This window comes from Orbicella franksi, chromosome 13 (genome assembly GCF_964199315.1).
Source record: "Orbicella franksi chromosome 13, jaOrbFran1.1, whole genome shotgun sequence".
NCBI classification, from domain to species: Eukaryota; Metazoa; Cnidaria; class Anthozoa; order Scleractinia; family Merulinidae; genus Orbicella; species Orbicella franksi.
This window is the reverse complement of record NC_138157.1, coordinates 2,323,065-2,344,342: the sequence shown is the minus strand read 5'-3', so window position 1 is coordinate 2,344,342 and position 21,278 is coordinate 2,323,065. Positions and strand designations below refer to the sequence as shown.

Sequence of the window (21,278 nt, the reverse complement as noted above, 5' to 3'; positions counted from 1 at the left end):
AGCGATCAGCCTAGAAAATTACTCAACAAAACAACGGCTCCCGGAGCAAAGTGATCAGCGACAGAAAAAATGTTGAATAGCGGTACAGTGTCAAAATAGCTCCCAGCGAAGCGACCTGCGACAAAAACAACTTGGAATCCAGCAACAAAACAGCTCGAAGTGGGACGACCAGTGACAGAAATAATTTTGAATACAATAACAAATACGTTGGAGAGTAGCGCTTAGCGAGAGAAATACTTTTCAATGCCGGAACAGCAACTAAACAACTAGATGCATCGCGATCTTGGGAATGTAGCAACAGAACTAGTTGCAAATACTGGTACAGCGACAAAACAACTTCTGTAGCTCGGAGCGAAGCGGTCAGCGACAGAAACCCGAGCAGAAATAATTTTGAATTCACAGAGCAGAACAACTCAGAGCGCGGTAGTGATCAGCGACAGAAACAATTTAACAAAATAACTTGCATGCAGGCGCCAAAAAAAGGTTTTGAACCAGCAACCAAAGTACACTGAACTGAGCGAAAGGGATAACTTCTTCAGCTTCTTCTGACTGCTTTTGCAACAGAGGTTATCGGAAAACACGGAGGTGTCATCTTCCTTTGATCATCACGGTTCATGCCACGTTTTCTTCACCTTCGGTTAATTTGCACTAGTGTAAGCTTTCTCTCTTCAGTTGGACTACGAGTAGAGTAGTCCCTCTTTCGCTTAGTCCGTCGTACGTGACGCGAAAGAAAACCGCGAGAAAAAAATGGCCGCGCGAAATCCTGAGGGCGAGGACCGCCCAAGCCCAAGAGTTTGCCCTTTCACGGCCGAGTGATTTTTCGGTGTAGGATTTCTCATCTTGACATCCTCTTATTATCACCTGTTGTCAATAACCCACGAGAGATGAATAAAATTGCTATACTCTATTCTTCAAGTAGCCAGGCAAAAACATATGCCGTGAGAAGTATATCTTCGTTCAGTGTTCGTTCAGCGAAACTGCCAAAGAAGTTTTAAAAAGAAGACAGTGAATGAGGCATCTTGTAACGATTTTCGCTGCATCTGTAAGTGTAAATATAAAAGTTATTGCGAAAATTTCAAATGCACAGTTTCAACCGAGAATTTACATTATGTATTTGACATAGGAGATCATCCAACTGCGGTGAAATGTTTGCGGATAGCAGCGGGAAAGTTTCAGGGGAATATACGGTTTCAAGTGAAAGTCCGGTTCAATCTTTCAAATGGACGGCCGGCAGAAAGGCCAAGCTCAGTGAATTTATATTCGCTGATTGGACGATGCTGTTGAGTGGCGAAATCACTTACAGGCTCGCAGTCGGGTTGGAGGCGGAAAGCTTTGCGAAACAAAACACTGCCGGATAAATTTAAATCTTTCCAAAGCCTGTCGGCAGGCACAAGAACATCATTGCTTGCGAAGCGCGATTCGGACGCTTCGATTTGCTCCCGTTCCAAAACATTCCTGCAAAACGTCACACGTATCTCGAATGTCAACGCTCCTAACATAAGCCAATCATATTTTCGTGTTGTGAGAGCAACGCATAATTCAAACTCTTGGGCTTAGGCGGTCCTCGCCTCCAGGATTTCGCGCGCCAATTTTCTTCTCGCGGTTTTCTTTCGCGCCACGCACGACGGACTAAGCGAAAGAGGGACTACTCGTAGCCTACTCTTCAGTGTGAGGAGAAAATTTCATTGTCATTGCCAATATCAATGTCGAAGTCCATCGGCTTGTAAACTCCATTTGAAAAAAGCCACAGTGCATAGTCCATAACAGCAGCCACGACCTTTCTTACCATTATGGAGGTATATCTATGACAAAATTCAGTACTCAGTAATTGATATCAAATTATTCAAATTGTACATGCATCAATCAAATGCTGAACGGCAACTAGCCGATTCTACTAATAGTCATTACGCAAACGGACATCACGCTTAAAAGCATCACACTAAAACGCATCACGCTAAAAGGCATCACGCTAAAGGGCATCATGCTGAAAGGCATCAGGCCTAGAGGCATCATACGAAAAGGCATTACGCAAGAAGGCATCACACTAAAAGACATCACGCTAAAAGGCATCACGCGAAAAGGCATCACGCGAAAAGGCATCACGCAGAAAGGCATCACGCAGAAAGGTATCACGCAGAAAGGTATCACGCGAAAGGTATTACACTTACTAAAAGGTATCACGCGAAAAGGCATCACGCAAACAGGCATCACGCAAAAAGGCATAACGCTTCTGCATGTATCTTTACACGTAATCTCCCTCTCAGTCGCACCGTCATAAAGGAGAGGTTTAGCTGCAGCAGTGAATTCATGTTTAGGACGTTCTTGTACTATCGCCAATGTCATAGGAAGAATGCCCAGCACTTGTCCACCATCTTGAAAAATACTCGCCGATCTCACCGATCGGAAAGAAATGCAATCGTTTTCGATTCCATTGCTCACTTGCTGTATGAACTCTCTCAAGGCACGCCTCCTGTACTGAATTAAGACCTCGGGAGGAGGCAAAGACGGAATGTCTCGGTCAAAAACTATTTGAGAAGGCTGTTATCTTACAAGACACGGGTAAGAAGAGTTAACCCCCCCGATTCCATATAATTTTTGTAACGATGCCTTTCTGGGTGATGCCTTTTCTTGTGATGCCTGTAAGCGTGATGCCTTTTCGCTTGATGCCTTTTTGTGTGATGCCTTTTTGCGTGATACCTTTTCGCGTGATCAATTTGCCTTAACTACCTTCACCTCATGAAGACGAAGACATTAGTTTTACCGGCAATGTTACTGAAACTCGTGGCTAGGTTCAAGTTTTATAGAATCTTGAAATTTTTCTTCCAGTATCTAACATTGATTCGACAAACTTTCCAAGCTTGAATTTTTAACGAAGTAATACTACTAAATTGGTCGCGCAACACACACATACAGCTTACAACTCAAACCATATGAACAATTGAGGTGGACTCCCTTAGAAGCTTGTTGGTCTCTCCGCCCTCTCTATGGTAAGTAAGAAATGCTTCTTTCTTAAGGCAAACAAACGATGATGATGATGATGATGACGATGACGATGACGGCGATGATGATGATGATGATGATGGTGATGATGATGGTGATGCTTCGTTATAGTAACACTTCGCTACTTAAAACGTTAGATGCTCTCATGATTTAGTAATTTGAAAACTACTAAGGTTTGATTACTACATAACGAAATCGTATCAATTAAGGTTTTTTGGAAAACTTTAGGAACTATCAACTGGTTCTGCGTTGTCATGGCCATCTGAGCAAACGACAAGCAAACAAACTTTGGCATCTTGAATTAAAAGGTGAATTCGAGATCGCAAGGAGAATTGACTTTTGAAGCCGTGTGTTTTACGTGCCATCTTCAGTGACTAGTTCTGTTTGAATATGGCATAATTAGTAATTTAGTTGCAGCTCATTTTGTCGTCTGTGGAACTACGTTCATTTTTTTTGTCTGTCTCTGGTCTCTGGTTAAAAAAATAATTTCTTCATAGGTTTAAATTAATGTTTGGCTGAGCGCGCGTTCTTATCAGTGGCTTACAATTATCCTGATATGCAAACTCAAGTTTATCATTTTAGGTTAAAATGTTTGCCAGTGTTTAAAACAACAGAACTGAAGGGAAAAGTTTAGAAATCCACTGGACTCATTTTCATCTCGGTCCTCTTCAGGGAGTAGTAATGTCTGTTCCAGAGCTTCCAGTCCAAACCAACACCAAAGTCCGAGTGAGAGTCATCATGATACTTGCCATTCAGGTTGGAACGGTGACAGTCATTGTACCACCAGGCTCCGTAAAACACCTTAGCACAGTTTCTGTCATGGCCATCATCATTATCTTGATCTCGAGTTGAAAATGGCTTACCGTCATGATAAGAGAGAGAGTCACCGGCAGTTCCTGAAACACTGGATTAAAAAATGATCAACTATTGTAACTGAGACAAAGTTAATAATGAAAATAAATTGTCCGAGTGACCGTTTTTACTCGTGTGTGTTCGGGGGAGTGGAAATGGTGATAACACATTGTTCTATAAAGCTATGACGATCACGTCGTGCTAAAGAGCAAAATGACTAGACACATCCCTTGATCACGAGGAACGAAGCAATAAATATGAATGTAAATGTAATGTAAAGCTCACTGCATGTAAATAACAGACCGTCGTGTGAAAAAAAAAGAAAAGAAAAGAAAAAGAAATGAGTGAAAAAAATCAATGTGAATGCCTTATTTTGAAAATTCGAGAACGAGAGATGAGCTGAAGATTTTCATTGGTCTCGAAGGTGTTAATTAACTCGCCTCTCAAACTTTCAGCAGTCCTAGCTGTTGTTTTGACGCACCAGATTTTGTTGCGTTTCGATGTGTTTTTAACTCATGATCGATGAATTTACAAATTGTTGCTACAACCAGCAAAGCGACAGGAAACGAAGCGAATCACCTCAGTGTGAACCGAGGTTCAGCTTGTACTTGTCATTCTCATTCATAACACTGAACATGTTATACTCAGCATAAGCAGTAATCCCTTCAAAGTCTTCTTAGTCCACGCGCAGCATGCTGTTATTATCTGACGTCAGGCGGTGAATTTTGTCCAGTCCGAGCCAAAATTCACCATTCAGATCACCAAAACCAAATTTGTAATCACTCCAGTTAAGGAAAAAATCAACAGAGCCGTCCAGTCTCTTCTGGAACACTGTCCACCCTCCACCCGCTGTTGTTTGGTCACAAAACACATCAAAGGCAGGCAAGTTGTCAGGTTTGATGGTGTACACACCGTCTTTTCTTCCGCCAGATTTGTAGATTTCACCACAATTTCTGTAAGCTGCAAGAGAAAAGAAATTATGAAAATTGCAATATGGAGCGAGTTTGTTCTGAAATTTTTTTTTCATTTGCGGAGACCCCGCAGACGCAGTTTATGGCGAGGAGAAACGTCACATAAATATGGCGATACGAACTTACTTTTGTGTAGCATCCATATGCAATTACGATTTCCATTACGAGTGATACGAGCTTTCGTACGACTACTCATTTATCATATGACTAAAGAAAATACGAGGGCACCTGCATTAAGTTGCACAGCACTGTAATCACATAAATTTGTCTGCTTTCAGCCAATCACAGTGAGGTAATTTCTCCGTCATAAAATAAAGTGATGATAGTTGGACTGAAGAGAGTCCATATTAGAGGGGAAATTGGCTTTCAAAAATTGCAAAATTTTCTGAGTGGCAAAAGCGATACTGAGCGCTTACATTCTTTGTAAAATTTGGAGCTTTTAAACCCGCGTCGCACACGCCGGGGAAGTATTCAATACTTCGGGCTCAGATTCCTTGGGACAGTAAATCATGCTATGCCCTTTCAGTATTCAGAACAAATGTTTTTGTAGCTCCATCAGAAACTGTATCGCTTACGTAATGAAGCAAATATTATAAAAAAAGATTATCCTATCCAAGAGATAGCAGACGTTTTACACTGTTATTACAGCTTGCCCAAGTTTTACACGAAAAGATGAGTCTACCTGAACACAAGCGACCATCTCCAGTAAATCCTTCCTTACAAGTGCAGTTATGTCCGCCAACAGTGTTGGTGTAGTTTGCATTCACGTCGCAGTCGTGGTTGCCGGTGATACATTCATCGACATCTACATTGCAAATGATTAAAAAAGAACTTGCTAACTTTTGTTATAAAGTAGATGAAAATGCTGTGATACTCAAAGAGAAATCCAGAAGTTTACTTCTATTTTAAACAGAGAAGAAATCAACAAAATCAAAGCTCAACTCATGCTAAAAACAACACAGAAAGAAAAATCCAGGAGAGAAAAGTCTGGATCTCTTCACTGGCGATGGTGGAGGCGAAGAAAAGTCCAGAACTTTACTTCTATTTTAAGCGGAGAAGAAATCGACGAAATCAAAACCCAAGTCATACTAAAAACAACACAGAAATGGTATGAAAGCTGATCGTGAGTAACCTTCTAAGTCCATGTCACAATAAACCAAAACTGCCGTTCCATTCGCAGTCGGATCCAGCCAGTATTTGCTGCTAATGGTGTCTTTGCCTTCGCTTGCCTTTATTTCCTGACATGAATGCGCTGGGAGCTCCGGAATAGAACCCAGAGGAGCTTAGATAAAAAAAAAAAAAGAAAAGAAAACAAAATACAAATTTACTAATTATACTACGTTGGTTTCTATCATAATAAATACAGTGTTTCTGTCAATGGAGACTGATAGCTGCCCACAGAAATCTTGTTTTAAATAAAATAATAAAAACCGGGGAAAATTTCATCGAGATACGCCGATATCGAAATAAAATAAGTAACTACCTTCGGGGAACCATTACCCAGAAAACTGCCAGGGATGAAATTTGCAAAAATGTTGTAAATAGGGCCAATTAAAATTTGGCACTAGTTAGAGATTCTTCTCTCGAAGGAAAAAGCCCTCCAGGAGTATTAAAGAGCATTAAATTTTCGAGAAAACAACGTTTAATCAATTCGGGGAAATTTTAGGCATTAATCTTAAATCGTAAGCACAGACAGTTTTAAAACAATGACGGAAACCGGAAATTTTATCTTCTTCCTTTGGCGATAGCATTGGAATTCCGGTTGATGTTCGCCTCTCAAAAACGTCTGTGTTTAAGCTTTCTTAATTTTTTCGCGCATACCCCGGTTTCTCAAGCGTCTTTTGTAAAACCGTGCCGGGTCGGAGCGGAAATGTTCGGGCCTTGCATCCTTGGTGTGGTTATTTAGTTCGCACGACTTTTCCCCTAAGACGTAGTTATAGCTTTGACAGGTGATTTCTGTTTCACAGCTGATATCACACACGTGAAGAGCTGTAACGAAGAACTTTTTCAAGACGAATCCCTGTAGAGCCATCCCATTTATGCTCCGTTCCTCTCTGCATTGCTTGCCAGCAGATGCGCGATCCATAAAGAAGCCGGCGAAGAGAAAAACGTAGCGAACGGTCCACAGCATTTTCCTGGACTTTCAGTTTGTAACTGGGGGGAGACTAACGCAAACATGGCATCGTTCAATTAATAGGCTCCACCAAAAAATCATTGGTGTCATATGACTTGTCTTGGGTACTTGAAAGTCTGCGTTTTTTAAAGTTCTTTGTTGCACTAACCTTTCTGGCTCATGTTTTCTTCTTCCTGGATTTTTAACGGCACCGCGACAGAGAAACTGTCGACTCCTGCATAATAAAATATAAAATACTATCATACAGCACGAGAATTATAAAGACCTTTTTGCAACATACGTTGTGGATCAGTTAATGTTTGTGAATAGCAGAATTAACAGCTAATATAAACTTACTGAAAGTTAGCAGTTGGGCGAGATACTGTGATGGGGTCTTAAAAAGGTAAGCCTGTTAATCAGTATAAGCAGCTTGCACACCAGCTGCAGTAAACTATTATGTTGAAATGTAACTTTATATTTTATTGGAAGGGTAAAGACGTCCGGACATTGTTTGTAAGAAATACCTAATTTCCTTTATTTAAATTTGAATTAATAGTGAAATGCTTCCCTTTTTTGTAAAACTAGCGGCGGGATGTCAATATTGTTAAAATTCTGTTTCTAGTTCTTCCTTTTGTGTTCCCCGTTTTATTTATTTTCCTGTCTGCGTGTGAAATAATTCAAGTTCAGTCAGTGCCTTCGACATCCACTGGTTCTTATGGTTTATTTGCAACACGCGGTGTTTTAGGCTCGATTTCCGCCGCTTTCTCGAGTTCGGTCTACGTTCCTCCCCGAGAAGAGACGGCTGGACGCGTGAGCGGCAAAGCATGTCTGTGACGTAACTTCATAATGACGTAAATTAGTAAGTTCAGGTGGCCCTCCAACCTATTTTGTTTCAAATTATTGTTGCGGAAAGGCATTACATGCTGTATTCTATAGAAGAGTATTTTCTTAAAAAAAAAAAGTAGAACAGAGCTGTTTGACTATGGTGTAGCAACTGTCATGTCAAAGGCCACACCTATGTCGTATGGTGTGCATAGTGTTGACACCATGTTTCCCGGGCCATGTTTATGTTTTGCTAGTTCGGTTTGCTTTGGCTCATTGAAAAATTTAATTTTGTTTGGCTTCGCCAGAAACAGGTGTCGCTTCTCGTCAAGAAGACTACCGTACACATCAATTTGACTGAGTGTTTTGTTTCTTGAGATTGATGTTTGCGTTTATCCCTCTCTTTGTTGACTTTGTTCGTTATCTGTAACGCATAAGTCTGTTGACTATTTTGCGTGTTGTATATGCCACTACGGTTTAAATCAGGAAAGATTTCATCTGTTGACGCTGTTTGGTTAAATGTCTCACTAATAAGATCGTATTTGGTACTGAGTACATCTCGCCTCGTCGCTCTCGGTTGGGGTGGAGTTTCGTGAGTGATTGGAAACGATTTCCGTCAGCAATTTAGAAATTCTAGCTGTAAATGTTTTTAAAAATTACTCTCACGTGAAGCGCTCAAGTAGCCGTGAGCGAAGAGGGGCGGCTGCGTTACTGTCAGGCTACGTTTTTGAGGAAATGCCGTAACAACAAAACAATACAAACCACTACAAACGTAAACAAGACATTGAGCCAATGACTGAGCCCGAAGCAAACAAACGTAACCGGTGCCAAGCGCGGGAAAACACCCGTGAGCAATACGTGATTGGGTTTGTTTTGAAACTGATTATTGGTTGCAGAAGCGTTCTTGTTGACCTTTCCTAACCAATCAAATACCATGTACGGTACTAAAGGCAAACCAAAGTGAATAATGCTCCATGTGTTTCTGTATTTACAAACAATTCTATAATTAATCATTTGTCTTTATCTGTCTTCGTTTCAGCGTTCAGTTCCGAAGACTTTTGAGAAATCTATGTCAAATCTGCAAAATAAGGTATGATGTGTTGAATAGTCCCATTGACAACCGTTCTTCAGGAGTTCACGTAAATGCTTTTTTTTCCTTCTTGTTAACAGGAATTAGTGCTCTTAGACTGTAAGAATGTTGTTCAGCAAAAAGGGGTTTTATCCCATTTCAGCCTCTGGTTTATCTTGTCTTGGTCAGTGGCTTTGCTAAGCCTCGACAGTCATTTGAATAAGATTTTTCTATATGAATCAAAGAATATGTGGTAAACATGCATCTCAAGATTGCTACTGGTCTTGCTTTTGTTTAACAGATTGCAGACAAGAAGAAAGCTATCAAGGAAGCCAAGAAAGAGTTCAAGGCATTGAGAATTCAACTTAAAGAAAGCAAGGACGAGAAAACGATAAAGTATGTTGTTTAGTGTTTATGTTTTGACTTTGATTACTCTGACGTTTTCAGTTTTGTGTAAGTCACTTTTCTCTGCTTTAGAAAATCTAGTTGAAAGAAAGTCTCAGAAAGGAAAAAAACGTACAGGGTAACAATAAACCCAAAGATAAAACAATAAACCAATGGAACAAGGATGGTTAGTGTAAGGAAGATCAACACGGCGAATGAACGAAGATATGTGATGATACCACTTTAACTCTACATTTTCAGGTAGCTAGAGAAGAAAACAGCACAGGCTCAAAGATTGGAGGATCAGCTCTTTAAACTGGAAGTAACAGCTACTGATAAGGAAGAAAACAAAGAGATTGCCTTCGGCACCTCAAAGTTGAATTATCTGGACCGACGAATCACAGTGGCGAGGTAAGTGATACCTCTAGCTCTTTTATAGCTGGTTTTCACGTGACGTCACTAAAATTCAAACTACAAAACTATTGATCTTTTTGAGATTTTACTTTAATGATGTATAAGAGCAGCTGAAAAATAATATTCATACAAATTTTCTCTCCGAATGGGTTCTTGTTTTTTGTGATACATTACCCTTGAATTTCTAGGCTTTTGCGTGACGCGGCATTGACATGACGGCCCAAAGAGCTGTCATGATGGTTAAAAAAGTGACTTATTTCGGGGAATTTGGCTATCTGAACAGTTCATGTCTTAGAAAAAATATTATATTATTGGGTCAGAGTTCCTCGAGGGATAAATTCACGCTTTTGTAGCAAAACTCAGTGACAGATGTTTCTGTTGGTTTCCGGCCGCCATGTTGGTGCCCATACGGAGCATGGCGTCTCCATATAAATCTCTATAAATTTGGGTAAAACATTTCTCCGCATATCTTGCATAAGAAAAATTGCTGTGACTAGAATCTTGGAGATTTATCTATTGAACGGTTTTGATTTTGATTTTGATTTATTTTGAATGGCGTGACACTGAAACCAGCAATATGTCGGGTACAATTTGAAAACCTCTGAACCCAATAGAAGTTTCCGTAAGTTAGAAAACAGAGATTCTGTTTGTAGCATGAAAATACCAATTTGAACGACCCACAGACCAAAGCCTAACACTACAAGCGGTATTTCTCGCTTGAAGCGGAAACTCAAAGAGAAGAAGTCAATAATCAATGCGCGAAAATCACTCGCATCGAAATTACTCTCAGAGCTTAATATTTTGCGTCAAACACGTGGAGGCTGTCTCGGAATCAATTGTTTACCGCAACGAATGCGCAGAAAGCCGCGAAGTACTCCTATCCAATCTGAATCGCCATCTGTTATCAAGTCTCGCGATTTCCAAATGGCCTACCCAACTGTTGTGGGAACGTGATCACCTGATGATGACCCGTATGGTTGACCGCTACGACTTAGTGTCCGCGTTGGGGAGTCAGTAGCGCGGGGTGGTTCAGAGATAGCGTGCGCCAGATTTGACAAGCTTTGTCATCAGGGCTAGAGCTTCCCTTTCAGTACCTTTTGTTAGCGACAACTCGAAAACGTTTAAAACTACTATAAATCAATTTCCTTTTACTGTTTTTCAGGTGCAAAAAGCACGAGGTGCCAGTAGAGAAGGTGTATAACAAAACACAACGAGAGAAGTTCGCCTGGGCTCTAGACATGGCGGACAAAGACTTTGTTTTCTGATCTTGGCTTTTATTCGATTACAGCTAGCGTCATAATCATCCAATTTTAGTTCACACTATGCTTGCATTTGTCGTGGTATTCAATTTAATTTAACTTAATTTTATGGTATTATTATTATTATTTTTTTTTTTTAATAAAAAAGAGGAGTGTTTATTGTGACAAAAACTAGAGCTAAGCTTCACAAAATGCTATAATATTTACATAATTTGATGTCTGTTAAACCTGTAAAACATGTTTCCATATCTAATCATGATATCATGGTTACTACAACTAATACTAATACTACTATCATCATCATAACATTAATTAACATATTCCATACAAATTGGTATATACAAGGTAAAAGTAAGTAAAAGAAATAAACTATTAAAACCTATTTCAACAGTGTTTACAAAATGGCTCCCTCCTGGGTTTCAACGTCAATATCGGTATATTACAAGGTAAAAGTAAATAAAATTGTTATTATTATTATTCAGCGATGGAGCGCGCGAATGATTTGAGATTTTAGCCGCCACACCAACTAAATGGGACAAAAACAAATTAGGAAAGCTAAAAAGTGGAAACGAAACAGACAAGTCTGGAACTTATCCAGGAGTAGTTCCATTTTTATTGTACATTGTATGATATGAAATGAAATGGAATGATACATTTTACTGTAGAAAATTTCAACAGGTGATTTTCGAATGTCCCTCCATCACAGTTGTTTTCGTGGCCAAACATTGCTACTACAGAACTTTTCAGCTTTACCTGAAATTCGGTCGAGTTCGGAACCTATCTGTTTTCCTTGTTTGTCCCTCAACAGTTTTTTCGTATTAACCAAGTCTCGTTTTCCAACGGAACAATCTATACCAATGACGTCACACGCAGAGTGCTATGGTCGACGGACATTCCCTTAGAAGCGTTACTACTAAAAAAACTTCCTTTGGCATAGAACCTTTTTAATAAATGGCTGCCAATTTAAGATTATTTTGTATCCATTTAAATTAGCCTCACTAAACGAAAACATTCTTAAACCTGTGTTGCATTTTAAAAGCAATGTTTAGTGCAACTTGCAACAAATTTCATTGCATAGCATACCACGGAATCAGCATGTTTCGTCAAGCTTTTCAATGAGGAAACGGGCGGAACATGACTCGTGATTACTTCACTTTTGTGACGAATGCTGGGTAACCTAGTAAATGAGTTGACAACATTGTAATGTATCTATAACGTTCTTAAGTGTAACACCCCAGTTTTCGTTCATCGTTTCTGGCAGATCAAAGTTGTTGCGATTAAACTTTAAAGAATTTTCTAACACCACCTGAGATCTAATTTTTTTCGGTCTCTTAAAAATCGCTGAAATTACTTTAAAATCCGTGCAATGATTGACTTGATAAACTCAGAAATGATTTTAAATTCATCAGATCTTGTTGTGTTTTATGATCAACAACTTCCTTGTCATGCAGCACGTTTAGTTGTTTGTGGTTCCGTATACTGCTCTACACCTTTCTTTCCTGTAGGGCATATTCTTTGAGGACAACACTCTTTAAATAGAATAACCTGCATTTAAATTGCTCGTCAGTTTTACATTGTGAAGTATTTTTATGTACGCAGGGACAGGCTTTCGCCGCCTAGTTTAGTATGTGTTTTAGAATTTTAGATATTTCATACCCATTGTAAGGTTGGCAGTAAAGCAATGCTTTGCATTGTGGGATTAATAAAGCCCATCTAATAAACTTCAGAGCCTTTTAATACTTAACTTTGCTGTCATAGCCTGGCCGCGCTGCTGCGTACAAGCAAACCTACCGTGGTAAAAATATGGGGGTGGGATAATGGATGAAACCCGCGTTAATAACAAGAATTATAAAAACTATTTTGCTTGTATTCAGAACATATAGGTAGCTCTAAGCTTGCTCTACGAGATGAGATATTTTTGTTGCTTATGAGGCCATCTAGGCTCGATTTTCGCCGTTCCCTCGCGTCCGGTCTTTGTTCCGCGGGCTCGTTTCCCGAACAGCTGGAAATCGAGCCTTGAGCTCATCTCGTTCTCAGATCTCTTGTGGACGAGATCTGTGATGGAGATTATTTATGAGGTCATTAAGCCCGCCATCTTGGATCAGAAACTTTGTACATATCGTAAATTGATCCAAAATTAATCCATAATGATACTTGAGTGTAGAAAAATACTGTAATTGGACAAATTCCAAATTTTCGGAAGGGATGACACAACCGCCTATTGAAAACGGTCCATTTATCCCAGCTCCATTCCCTCGTCTACCGATAAAATTCCTTCAGAGCGCGAGTGAGTTGAACAGCTGCCAAATTTTTGGATGCCACTTCGGTTCCATATTAAAAACTGGACCATTGGATAATGCAATTGCAGAGTTTTCGTTGGCTTAGCCATCATAGTATGTGAGCCATTATACCATACTCTTCAAATACGGTAAGCGTACGCTTGACTTTTTGGGGGGCGTTTTTATTGTTATTTTATTTTAGTTTTCTTAATTTGGAGGGCGTTATTAATAAAACAATTATTCCACTCGCGCTTGTAGGGTATGAGATTATTTTAGCTAACTCATATCCAACGCGCGCTCGTGGAATAATTATTAAATAACAAACGATGAGAGAACCAATCGGATTCACGTATTTCAAATAGAACACAGCTGAGTGGCGGCCAAGTCCACTTTTTTTTTTTCAAACGTTCATTTTGCTCTAATTTTGTCAATTGTCAGACCGTTGCTCGGCCAGTCGAGGGCTGATAAATGTCTTTGAGAAAATTCGAGACAGCTCCATCGAAGCTGTTTGCATTTCTCGGCTTTTTTTCCCTAACATATCCCCAAACCCAACAATATAAAACAGCAACTTGAAAATATTTGAAACGCCCTTTATTTAGCGTAGACAACATTGCTTTCCATTATAACATGTTTTTATTTTTCTTTGACTTTTTATTCTGCAATGTTACGCTGAAAATTTTGACTATTGTTCTTTTCTGTGGAATAACTTAAGAGTGAATTCTGATTCATTCTGTACATACTAGATCGTAATGATGACACAGATAGTTCAGTAAGTTCATTTTCATCTCTCAATTTGATCATTTAATGGTGTAATATAACTTTCCTCAGTGCTGTGGAAGCTTCGAGGTGCATGTATTCGTTGGTGACATCGAAGACACGGTAGGAAAGTTTTGCTTTCATTTCAGTCGTGTACTTGGTAGCATAGTTGATTACGTAATATTTATTATATGGCTTTGGCTTGTGGCCGATATAACGCGCGCTCTGATTGGCTAAGAGCGAGATCTGAGCGGTCATTATGCAGCCGTAATGCCCAAGGGCCGATTACGGATTGTGCAAATTAGGAAGAGCTCGGTTCTGAAAATTCAAGCGCATTGAAGCGATGAAAGCCGATTAAAATCAGTAAGAGAATGTAAGTAGCTAAAAGTTTAAAGATATTTCTTTAATAAAACTTATATAGATGACTTACCAGCCGGTAACCTTGGCGGGCACTGGTGAACAACAATCAAAGTTTGCCGAGTCTTAAGTAAAGCTAAAATCGCTAAGTGAAAAACACCATCGGCAGATCTGTCATGCATCCAGAGTAGAACACCACGAAGAAACTTATAAGTTATCATCTCAGTCACAACAATTACCGAAGTATTGAACTCCGTCAAAGCTCTCATCAAAAAGATTCCCTCGCTTTGACACAAGCAAGTGTAAATCAACTTCCAGGATCATCAGACGTAAACAATCGGGCGGTTTCTGTCGGTAGCAGTGTTTCTGATAACTGCAGACGTTCACAAGGCTTGAAAAGTTCATCCATAAATCCCAGAATGAAGAGGGCGAAGATATGTTGTCGAAAGCGAATACGAAGATCGAGTTAAGCTTATTTTGAGCAGTGCATTCTGAAGCATTAGTATTTTCTTTCACCGAAAGACGGTTGGTTTGGACAATTTTGAAGCACTTGCTGTCTTTTCTATATGCGTTGACTTTTCGCCACAAAAGTCGGAAAAACTCCCACATCAACTTGTGGTACCACGATACTAAAATACGTTTTTGAGGCTGTGACAGTCACTTTTTCCGTAAAGAAATGAGTGTTTTTAACGGAATACGTAATATAGTGGTGAAGTTCGCTGACTGTGTAGTTTTGCCCTGGGTTTGAAACGATGAATGAATCGGTAAACGCGCGCATCGCCGGATGTATTGACGACTTCCGCTCGAATGATTTTTTTTTTCTTTATTGATGAGCCATATAATAAACAACTTAATAACCTCGACCGTTCGGTCGTTACGGGAAAATCTCAAATCTCGGCCTACCGTATTGACCTCGCTATCGCTCGGTCAATACGGCAAGGCCTCAGTTTGAGATTTTCCCGTAACGACCGAACGGTCGAGGTTATTAACTAGTTAATCAAGCACGGAAGAATGTGTTTGACTTCATTTCCAAGAAGAGAAGAGAGTTGACTGATACGACGCGCAGCCGAGTATTTTTGACGAACTTCGAGGTGTTTGGAAATGTGGTCAAACACTGTCTTGAGTGTTTGATATATTTTCTCGATCGAGACTAAAACTGACGAGGAAACACAAGAATAAAATCGTCGAAAATCTATGCAAACACCGTCACGCTTCTGATTTCCTTTTTTAAAGCTTGATGAACTATTAATGAGTTTGAGAAGTCAATGTCAACCCCAGCGCGCGATTGGAGCTTAAACCTGCGCTGAACGGTGTGCGCACTTACAAAAGTAGGCACCGTCCTTAAGAGGTGTAGGCTAAATCAATATCAGGACTAGCGCCTCTCCAATCGCTCTTGAATCAATATAACCCTAGTCAAATTTACTTGTCAATTGTTATCCTCTCATCTTCGTTGTCTTTTTAAAACTATTTAACGGATAATACTGTCCTAAGACGTAATATCGGTTTCTATAGAATTCTCCCAGGGAGATTTTCTTATCTGTGCAGAGAGAAATTACAGTTGGAGGAAATTAAAGATAACTAAAGCCCTGAACAGACAAAATTGGCTTTGCGACAGCAGGTAATCATCTTAAACTTAAACTATTTATATTTTAATTCACATGGCTGTTATCGCGCCCGAAATGTCAGGCTGTGGTGTGTAACCATGGTACAAAATGTGATGTTAATCTTTCCTCAGTCATTCTTTAAAAAATTTTGTTGAGTCATCAGCGGTAGTCTTTAATCATCTAACAAGGAGACCAGACGTTTACTGAAAGAATTCTTCATCAGAGAGTTCTTTGAAATGAGACTCGGAAATGGAGTTTCTTCTTGTAGGCAATTAAACAGACATAAACTATGTATAGGTGACAGCAGGTCAGACTTATCCGTAGCCCATAATGCAACTTCCTTCGTCTTTGTTAATTAACAAAGCCTGATATTCGTTGAAAAGAATTCAAGTATTTGGAACAAAACGGAAAAGACTGTTGACCAAACATATTTGGCTGATTCAGCACTTGTAGGGATGTTCCGAAAGCAATAGTTGCAGTGCGTGCCCAGCATATTTATGAGCCCTCAATCATAATTATGAGCTTCCCAGCATGATTGCGGACTGCAAGTGTTTGACTATAAATGAACCAACCAGAGTGGCAGATAATAATTACATTTATTCTACATATTTTAAAAGGTGAAAACCGCACAAAAAATTGCAATCACAAGTTCTTCGGTTAAATAAGGCAAAGCAAAGTAAAAACAAAGTAACATTTCTCAGAGATCTCTCTCTGTTTTGCGGTTTCTAGTTAAAGATAAATTTTGAAGTCACCGCTGACTTTGATGTATACTGAATATAATTTACAAAACATCGGCATAAATACTAATAAAACAATCTTGATAATTATCGATTCAAACTGTAAGCGTGAGTCTGTTAACATTTTCGAGCACCTTTTAAACAAAATATAGCATTAGCTTATAGCATTTCCACTAATATGTCCTTATAAGCCTCATGATGACGTCACGGTACATTTCTCTCCTCTCAAATTTTACGTAGTTACATTCAAATATATAAACGTGCGGTGGTTACTTTCAGAAAGCGCAGCCGTGCTTGTGTAACACAACCTTTTTCTGGGTAAGACGAGTTTTTTTGCCTTAAGTTTTTCCTTTTAGCTTAAAAAATTCGGCAGTGTTTAGCACAAACAAAACTGAAGAGAAAAGTTTAGAAATCCACTGGTCTCATTTTCATCTCGGTCTTCTTCAGGGAGTATTCATGTCCCTTGAAGTCCTTCCAGTTCACGCCAACACCAAAGGGCGAGGGATTTGTGTGATGATACTTGCCATTCAGGTTGGATGCGTGACACTTATTGTACCACCAGGCTCCGTGAAACTCCTGAGCACAGTTTTTGTCATGGCCATCATCATTATCTTGATCTCGAGTTGAAAATGGTTTACCGTTGTGATAAGAGAGAGAATCACCAGCAGTTCCTGAAGCTGATTGGATTAAAAAACGATTAACTATTGTAAGTAAGACAAAGCTAACAATGAAAATAAATTTTCCGAGTGAACTTGTTTACTCATGTGTGTTCGCAGGAGTGGAAATGGTGATAACACATTGTTCTGTAAAACTGTGACGATCATGTCGTCCTAAAGAGAAAAATGACTAGACACATTCCTTGATCGCGACGAACGAAGCAATAAATATGAATGTAAACGTAATGTAAAGCTCACTGTAGACCTCGTGTAAAAAAAAGAAACAACTGAGTCAAAATTCGAGAACGAGAGGTGAGCTGAAGGTTTTTAGTGGTCTCGAAGGTGTTAATTAATTCGCCTCCCAAACTTTCAGCAGTCCTTGCTGTTGTTTTGACCTACCAGATTTTGCTGCGTTTCGATGTGTTTTTAACTGCATCGATAAATTTACAAATTGTTGCTACAACAAACATAGCGACAGGAAACGAAGCGAATCACCTGAGTAAGAACCGAGGATCAGCTTGTACTTGTCATTCTCACTCATAACACCAAACTTGTTATACTCAGCATAAGCAATATTCCCCTCAAAGTCGTCCAAGTCCACACGCAGCATGCTGTCATTGTCTGATGTCAGGCGGTGAATTTTGTCCAGTCCGAGCCAAAATTCACCATTCAGATCACCAAAACCAACTTTGTAATCGCTCCAGTGAAGGAAAAAATCAACAGAACCGTCCAGTCTCTTCTGGAATACAGTCCACCCCCCACCGTCTGTAGTTTGGTCACAAAACACATCAAAGGCAGGCAAACTGTCAGGTTTGATAGTGTAAACACCGTCTTTTCGTTCACCAGATTTGTAGATTTCATCGCAGTTTCTGTAAGCTGCAGGAAAAAAGAAATGATGAAAATTGCAATATGGAGCGAGTTTGTTCCTGGAAGAAATTTTTTTATTTGCGGAGTCCCCGCAGGCGCCGTTTATGGCGAGGAAAAACGGCACATAAATATGGCGATACGAACTTACTTTTGTGTAACATCCATATACAATTACGATTTCCATTACGAGTGACACGAGCTTTTGTACGACTACTCATTTATCATATGACTAAATAAAATACGAGGGCACCTGCATTAAGTTGCACAGCACTGTAATCACATAAATTTTTCTGCTTTCAGCCAATCACAGTGAGGTAATTTCCCCGTCATATAATAAAGAGATGACAGATGGACTGAATAGAGTCCATATTCGAAAGGAAATTGGCTTTCAAAAACTGCAAAATTTTCTGGGTGGCAAAAGCGATACTGATTTCATACATTCTTTGTAAAATTTGGAGTTTTTAAACCCGCGTCTCACACGGAAAGTATTCAATACTTCGGGCTCAAATTCCTTAGGGCAGTAAATCACGCTATGCCCTTTCAGTATTCAGAACAAATGTTTTTGTAGCTCCATCAGAAACTGTATCGCTTATGTAATGAAGCAAATATTATAAATAAAGATTATCCTATCCAAGACATAGCAGACGTTTTACACTGTTATTACAGCTTGCCCAAGCTTTACACGAAAAGATGAGTCTACCTGAACACAAGCGACCATCTCCAGTAAATCCTTCCTTACAAGTGCAGTTATGTCCGCCAACAGTGTTGGTGCAGTTTGCATTCACGTCGCAGTCGTGGTTGCCGGTGATACATTCATCGACATCTACATTGCAAACGATTAAAAAAAGAGCTTTTCAGTGTTATAAAGTAGATGAAAATGTTGTGATACTTGAAGAGACTTGCAGGAGTTTACTTCTATCTTAAATAGAGACGAAATCAACAAAATCAAAACCCAAGTCATGCTAAAAACAACACAGAAATGACATGAAAGATGATTGTCAGTAACCTCGTAAGTCCATGTCACAATAAAACAAAACTGCCGTTCCATTCGCAATTGGATCCAGCCAGTACTTGCTGCTAATGGTGTCTTTGCCTTCACTTGCCTTTATTTCTTGACATGAATGCGCTGGGAGCTCCGGAATGGAACCCAGAGGAACTTGGATCAAAAAAAGGTGAGAGAAAAAAAATACAAATTTACTAGTTATATTGTGGTTTCCATTATGATAAAAACAGTGCTTCTGTAGATGGAGGCTGATAGCTGCCCACAGAAATCTTGTTTTTAATAAAATAATAAAAACCGGAGAAAAGTTCATCATTTCATCGAGATACGGCGATATCGAAATAAAATAAGTAACTACTTTCAGGGAACCATTACTCAGAAAACTTCCAGGGATGAAATTTCCGAAAATGTTGGAAATAGGGCCAATTAAAATTTGGCACTAGTTAGAGATTCTTCTCGAAGGAAAAAGCCCTTCAGTAGCAGTAACGAGCATTAATTTTTGGGAAAACAACGTTTCATTACTTCGGGGAGATTTTAGGCATTAATAGAAATCGTAAACACAGACTCTTTTAAAACAATGACGGAAACTGGAAGTTTTTTATTCTTTCCTTGGCGATAGCATTGGACTTCTGGCTGATTTCCGCCTCTCAAAAACGTCTGTGTTTAAGCTTCCTTAAGTTTTTTCGCACATACCCCGGTTGCTCAAGCGTCTTTTGTAAAACCGTGCCGGGTCTGAGCGGAAATGTTCGGGCCTTGCCTCCTTGGTACGGTTATTCAGTTCGCACGACTTTTCTCCTAAGACGTAGTTATAGCTTTGACAGGTGATTTCTGTTTCACAGCTCATATCACACTCGTGAAGAGCTCTAACGAAGAACTTTTTCAAGATGAACCCCTGTAGAGCCATCCCATTTATGCTCCGTTCCTCTCTGCATTGCTTGCCAGCAGATACGCGATCCATAAAGAAGCCGGCGAAGAACAAAAAGCAGCGAACAGTCCACAACATTTTGTATCTGTGCGGAGATTAAAAGAAATATAAAACTACTAATTTTAGGAAAGACGTTCACGAAACTCAAGGCATCGTTCAATTAATAGGCTCCACCAAAAAATCATTGGCTTTATCTGACTCTTCTTGGGTACTTGAAAGTTGGAGTTTTTTAAACTTCTTTGTCGCTCTAACCTTTCTGGCTCACGTTTTCTTCTTCCTCGATTTTTTACGGCACCGCAACAGAGAAATTGTCGACTCCTGCGTAATAAAATAGAAAATACTGTAACGCGCGCGAGCGACAACAACTTCCACTCAAAGAGTCCAACAGCCAACGGTTTAATTACTCGACTCTTAATGTTCAGCTTACTTGTACACGGCAAGTCTACTAACACACACAGGCCACTACATAACGTGAGTCCCTTATATATCCTGTATTACGAGTATATTGCGCATTCCGTACTCGCCATATAACCGCCTATTAGTCTTAGAACTCTTGCGAGTATACATTCAAATACAACCGTTATACATCTTAGCACGCGCACCTTAGCTCGTGCAATCACGATATCAATTTCATTGCAATACTATCATACAGCACGAGAATTATAAAGACATTTTTCCAACATACGTTGTGGATGAATTAATTTTTGTAAATAGCAGAATTATCAACCAATATAAACTTACTGAAAGATAGCGGTTGGGCGAGATACTGTGATGGGGGTCTTGCAAAGCTAAGCCTGTTAATGAGCATAAGCAGCTTGCACACCAGCTGCAGTAAACTATGATGTTGAAATTTAACTTTATATTTTATTGGAAAGTTAAAGACCTCCGGGCAATGTTTGTTAGAACTACTTAATTTTCCTTTATTCAAATTTGAATTAATAGTGAATAGCTTTCTTTTTTTGTAAAACGAGGCGCGGGATGTCATCAATGTTTTTAATTCTGTTCCTAGTACTTCCTTTTGTGTTCCCGCTACAGCCCGCAGTGATCTCGTAGCCGCGCTGTTTTCAGTTTTAAGTTTTAGGAAAATAAATTGATGTTTTTAGAATGGGCGTTTTGTTTATGTTCCTGTCTGCGAGTGAAATAATTTCAGACAATGCTTTCGACATTTACTAGTTGTTGTGGCTTATTTCCAACACGCGGTGTTCCCGTTGAG

The 21,278-nt window shown here is 39.5% G+C and overlaps 3 protein-coding genes and 1 pseudogene across 3 annotated transcripts in view; 2 read left to right on the top strand and 2 right to left on the bottom strand.

Annotated features, from left to right (window-relative positions):
• The window catches only part of LOC145465748 (DNA topoisomerase 1-like), a 59,688-nt gene extending 48,109 nt beyond the window's left edge, over positions 1-11,579 (top strand). Inside the window, exon 20 of the transcript XR_014041690.1 lies at positions 11,563-11,579. The gene's annotated coding sequence lies outside the window, so the exon portion shown is untranslated. The remainder of the gene's footprint in view (positions 1-11,562) is intronic.
• Positions 3,631-6,954, bottom strand: LOC145465755 (microfibril-associated glycoprotein 4-like; annotated as a pseudogene).
• On the top strand, positions 8,223-10,890 carry LOC145466242 (DNA topoisomerase 1-like). The gene is made up of 5 exons (XM_081449969.1): positions 8,223-8,303; positions 8,798-8,848; positions 9,129-9,227; positions 9,477-9,622; positions 10,788-10,890. The coding sequence occupies exons 1-5, from the start codon at positions 8,223-8,225 to the stop codon at positions 10,888-10,890; spliced, it is 480 nt and encodes a 159-aa protein (XP_081306095.1).
• Positions 11,580-17,022: 5,443 nt separating the features above from the next.
• Positions 17,023-20,143, bottom strand: LOC145465754 (microfibril-associated glycoprotein 4-like). The gene is made up of 5 exons (XM_081449514.1): positions 19,834-20,143; positions 19,147-19,296; positions 18,841-18,963; positions 17,769-18,149; positions 17,023-17,288 (listed from the first exon to the last, which is right to left on the bottom strand). The coding sequence occupies exons 1-5, from the start codon at positions 20,141-20,143 to the stop codon at positions 17,023-17,025; spliced, it is 1,230 nt and encodes a 409-aa protein (XP_081305640.1).
• Positions 20,144-21,278: the final 1,135 nt, after the last annotated feature.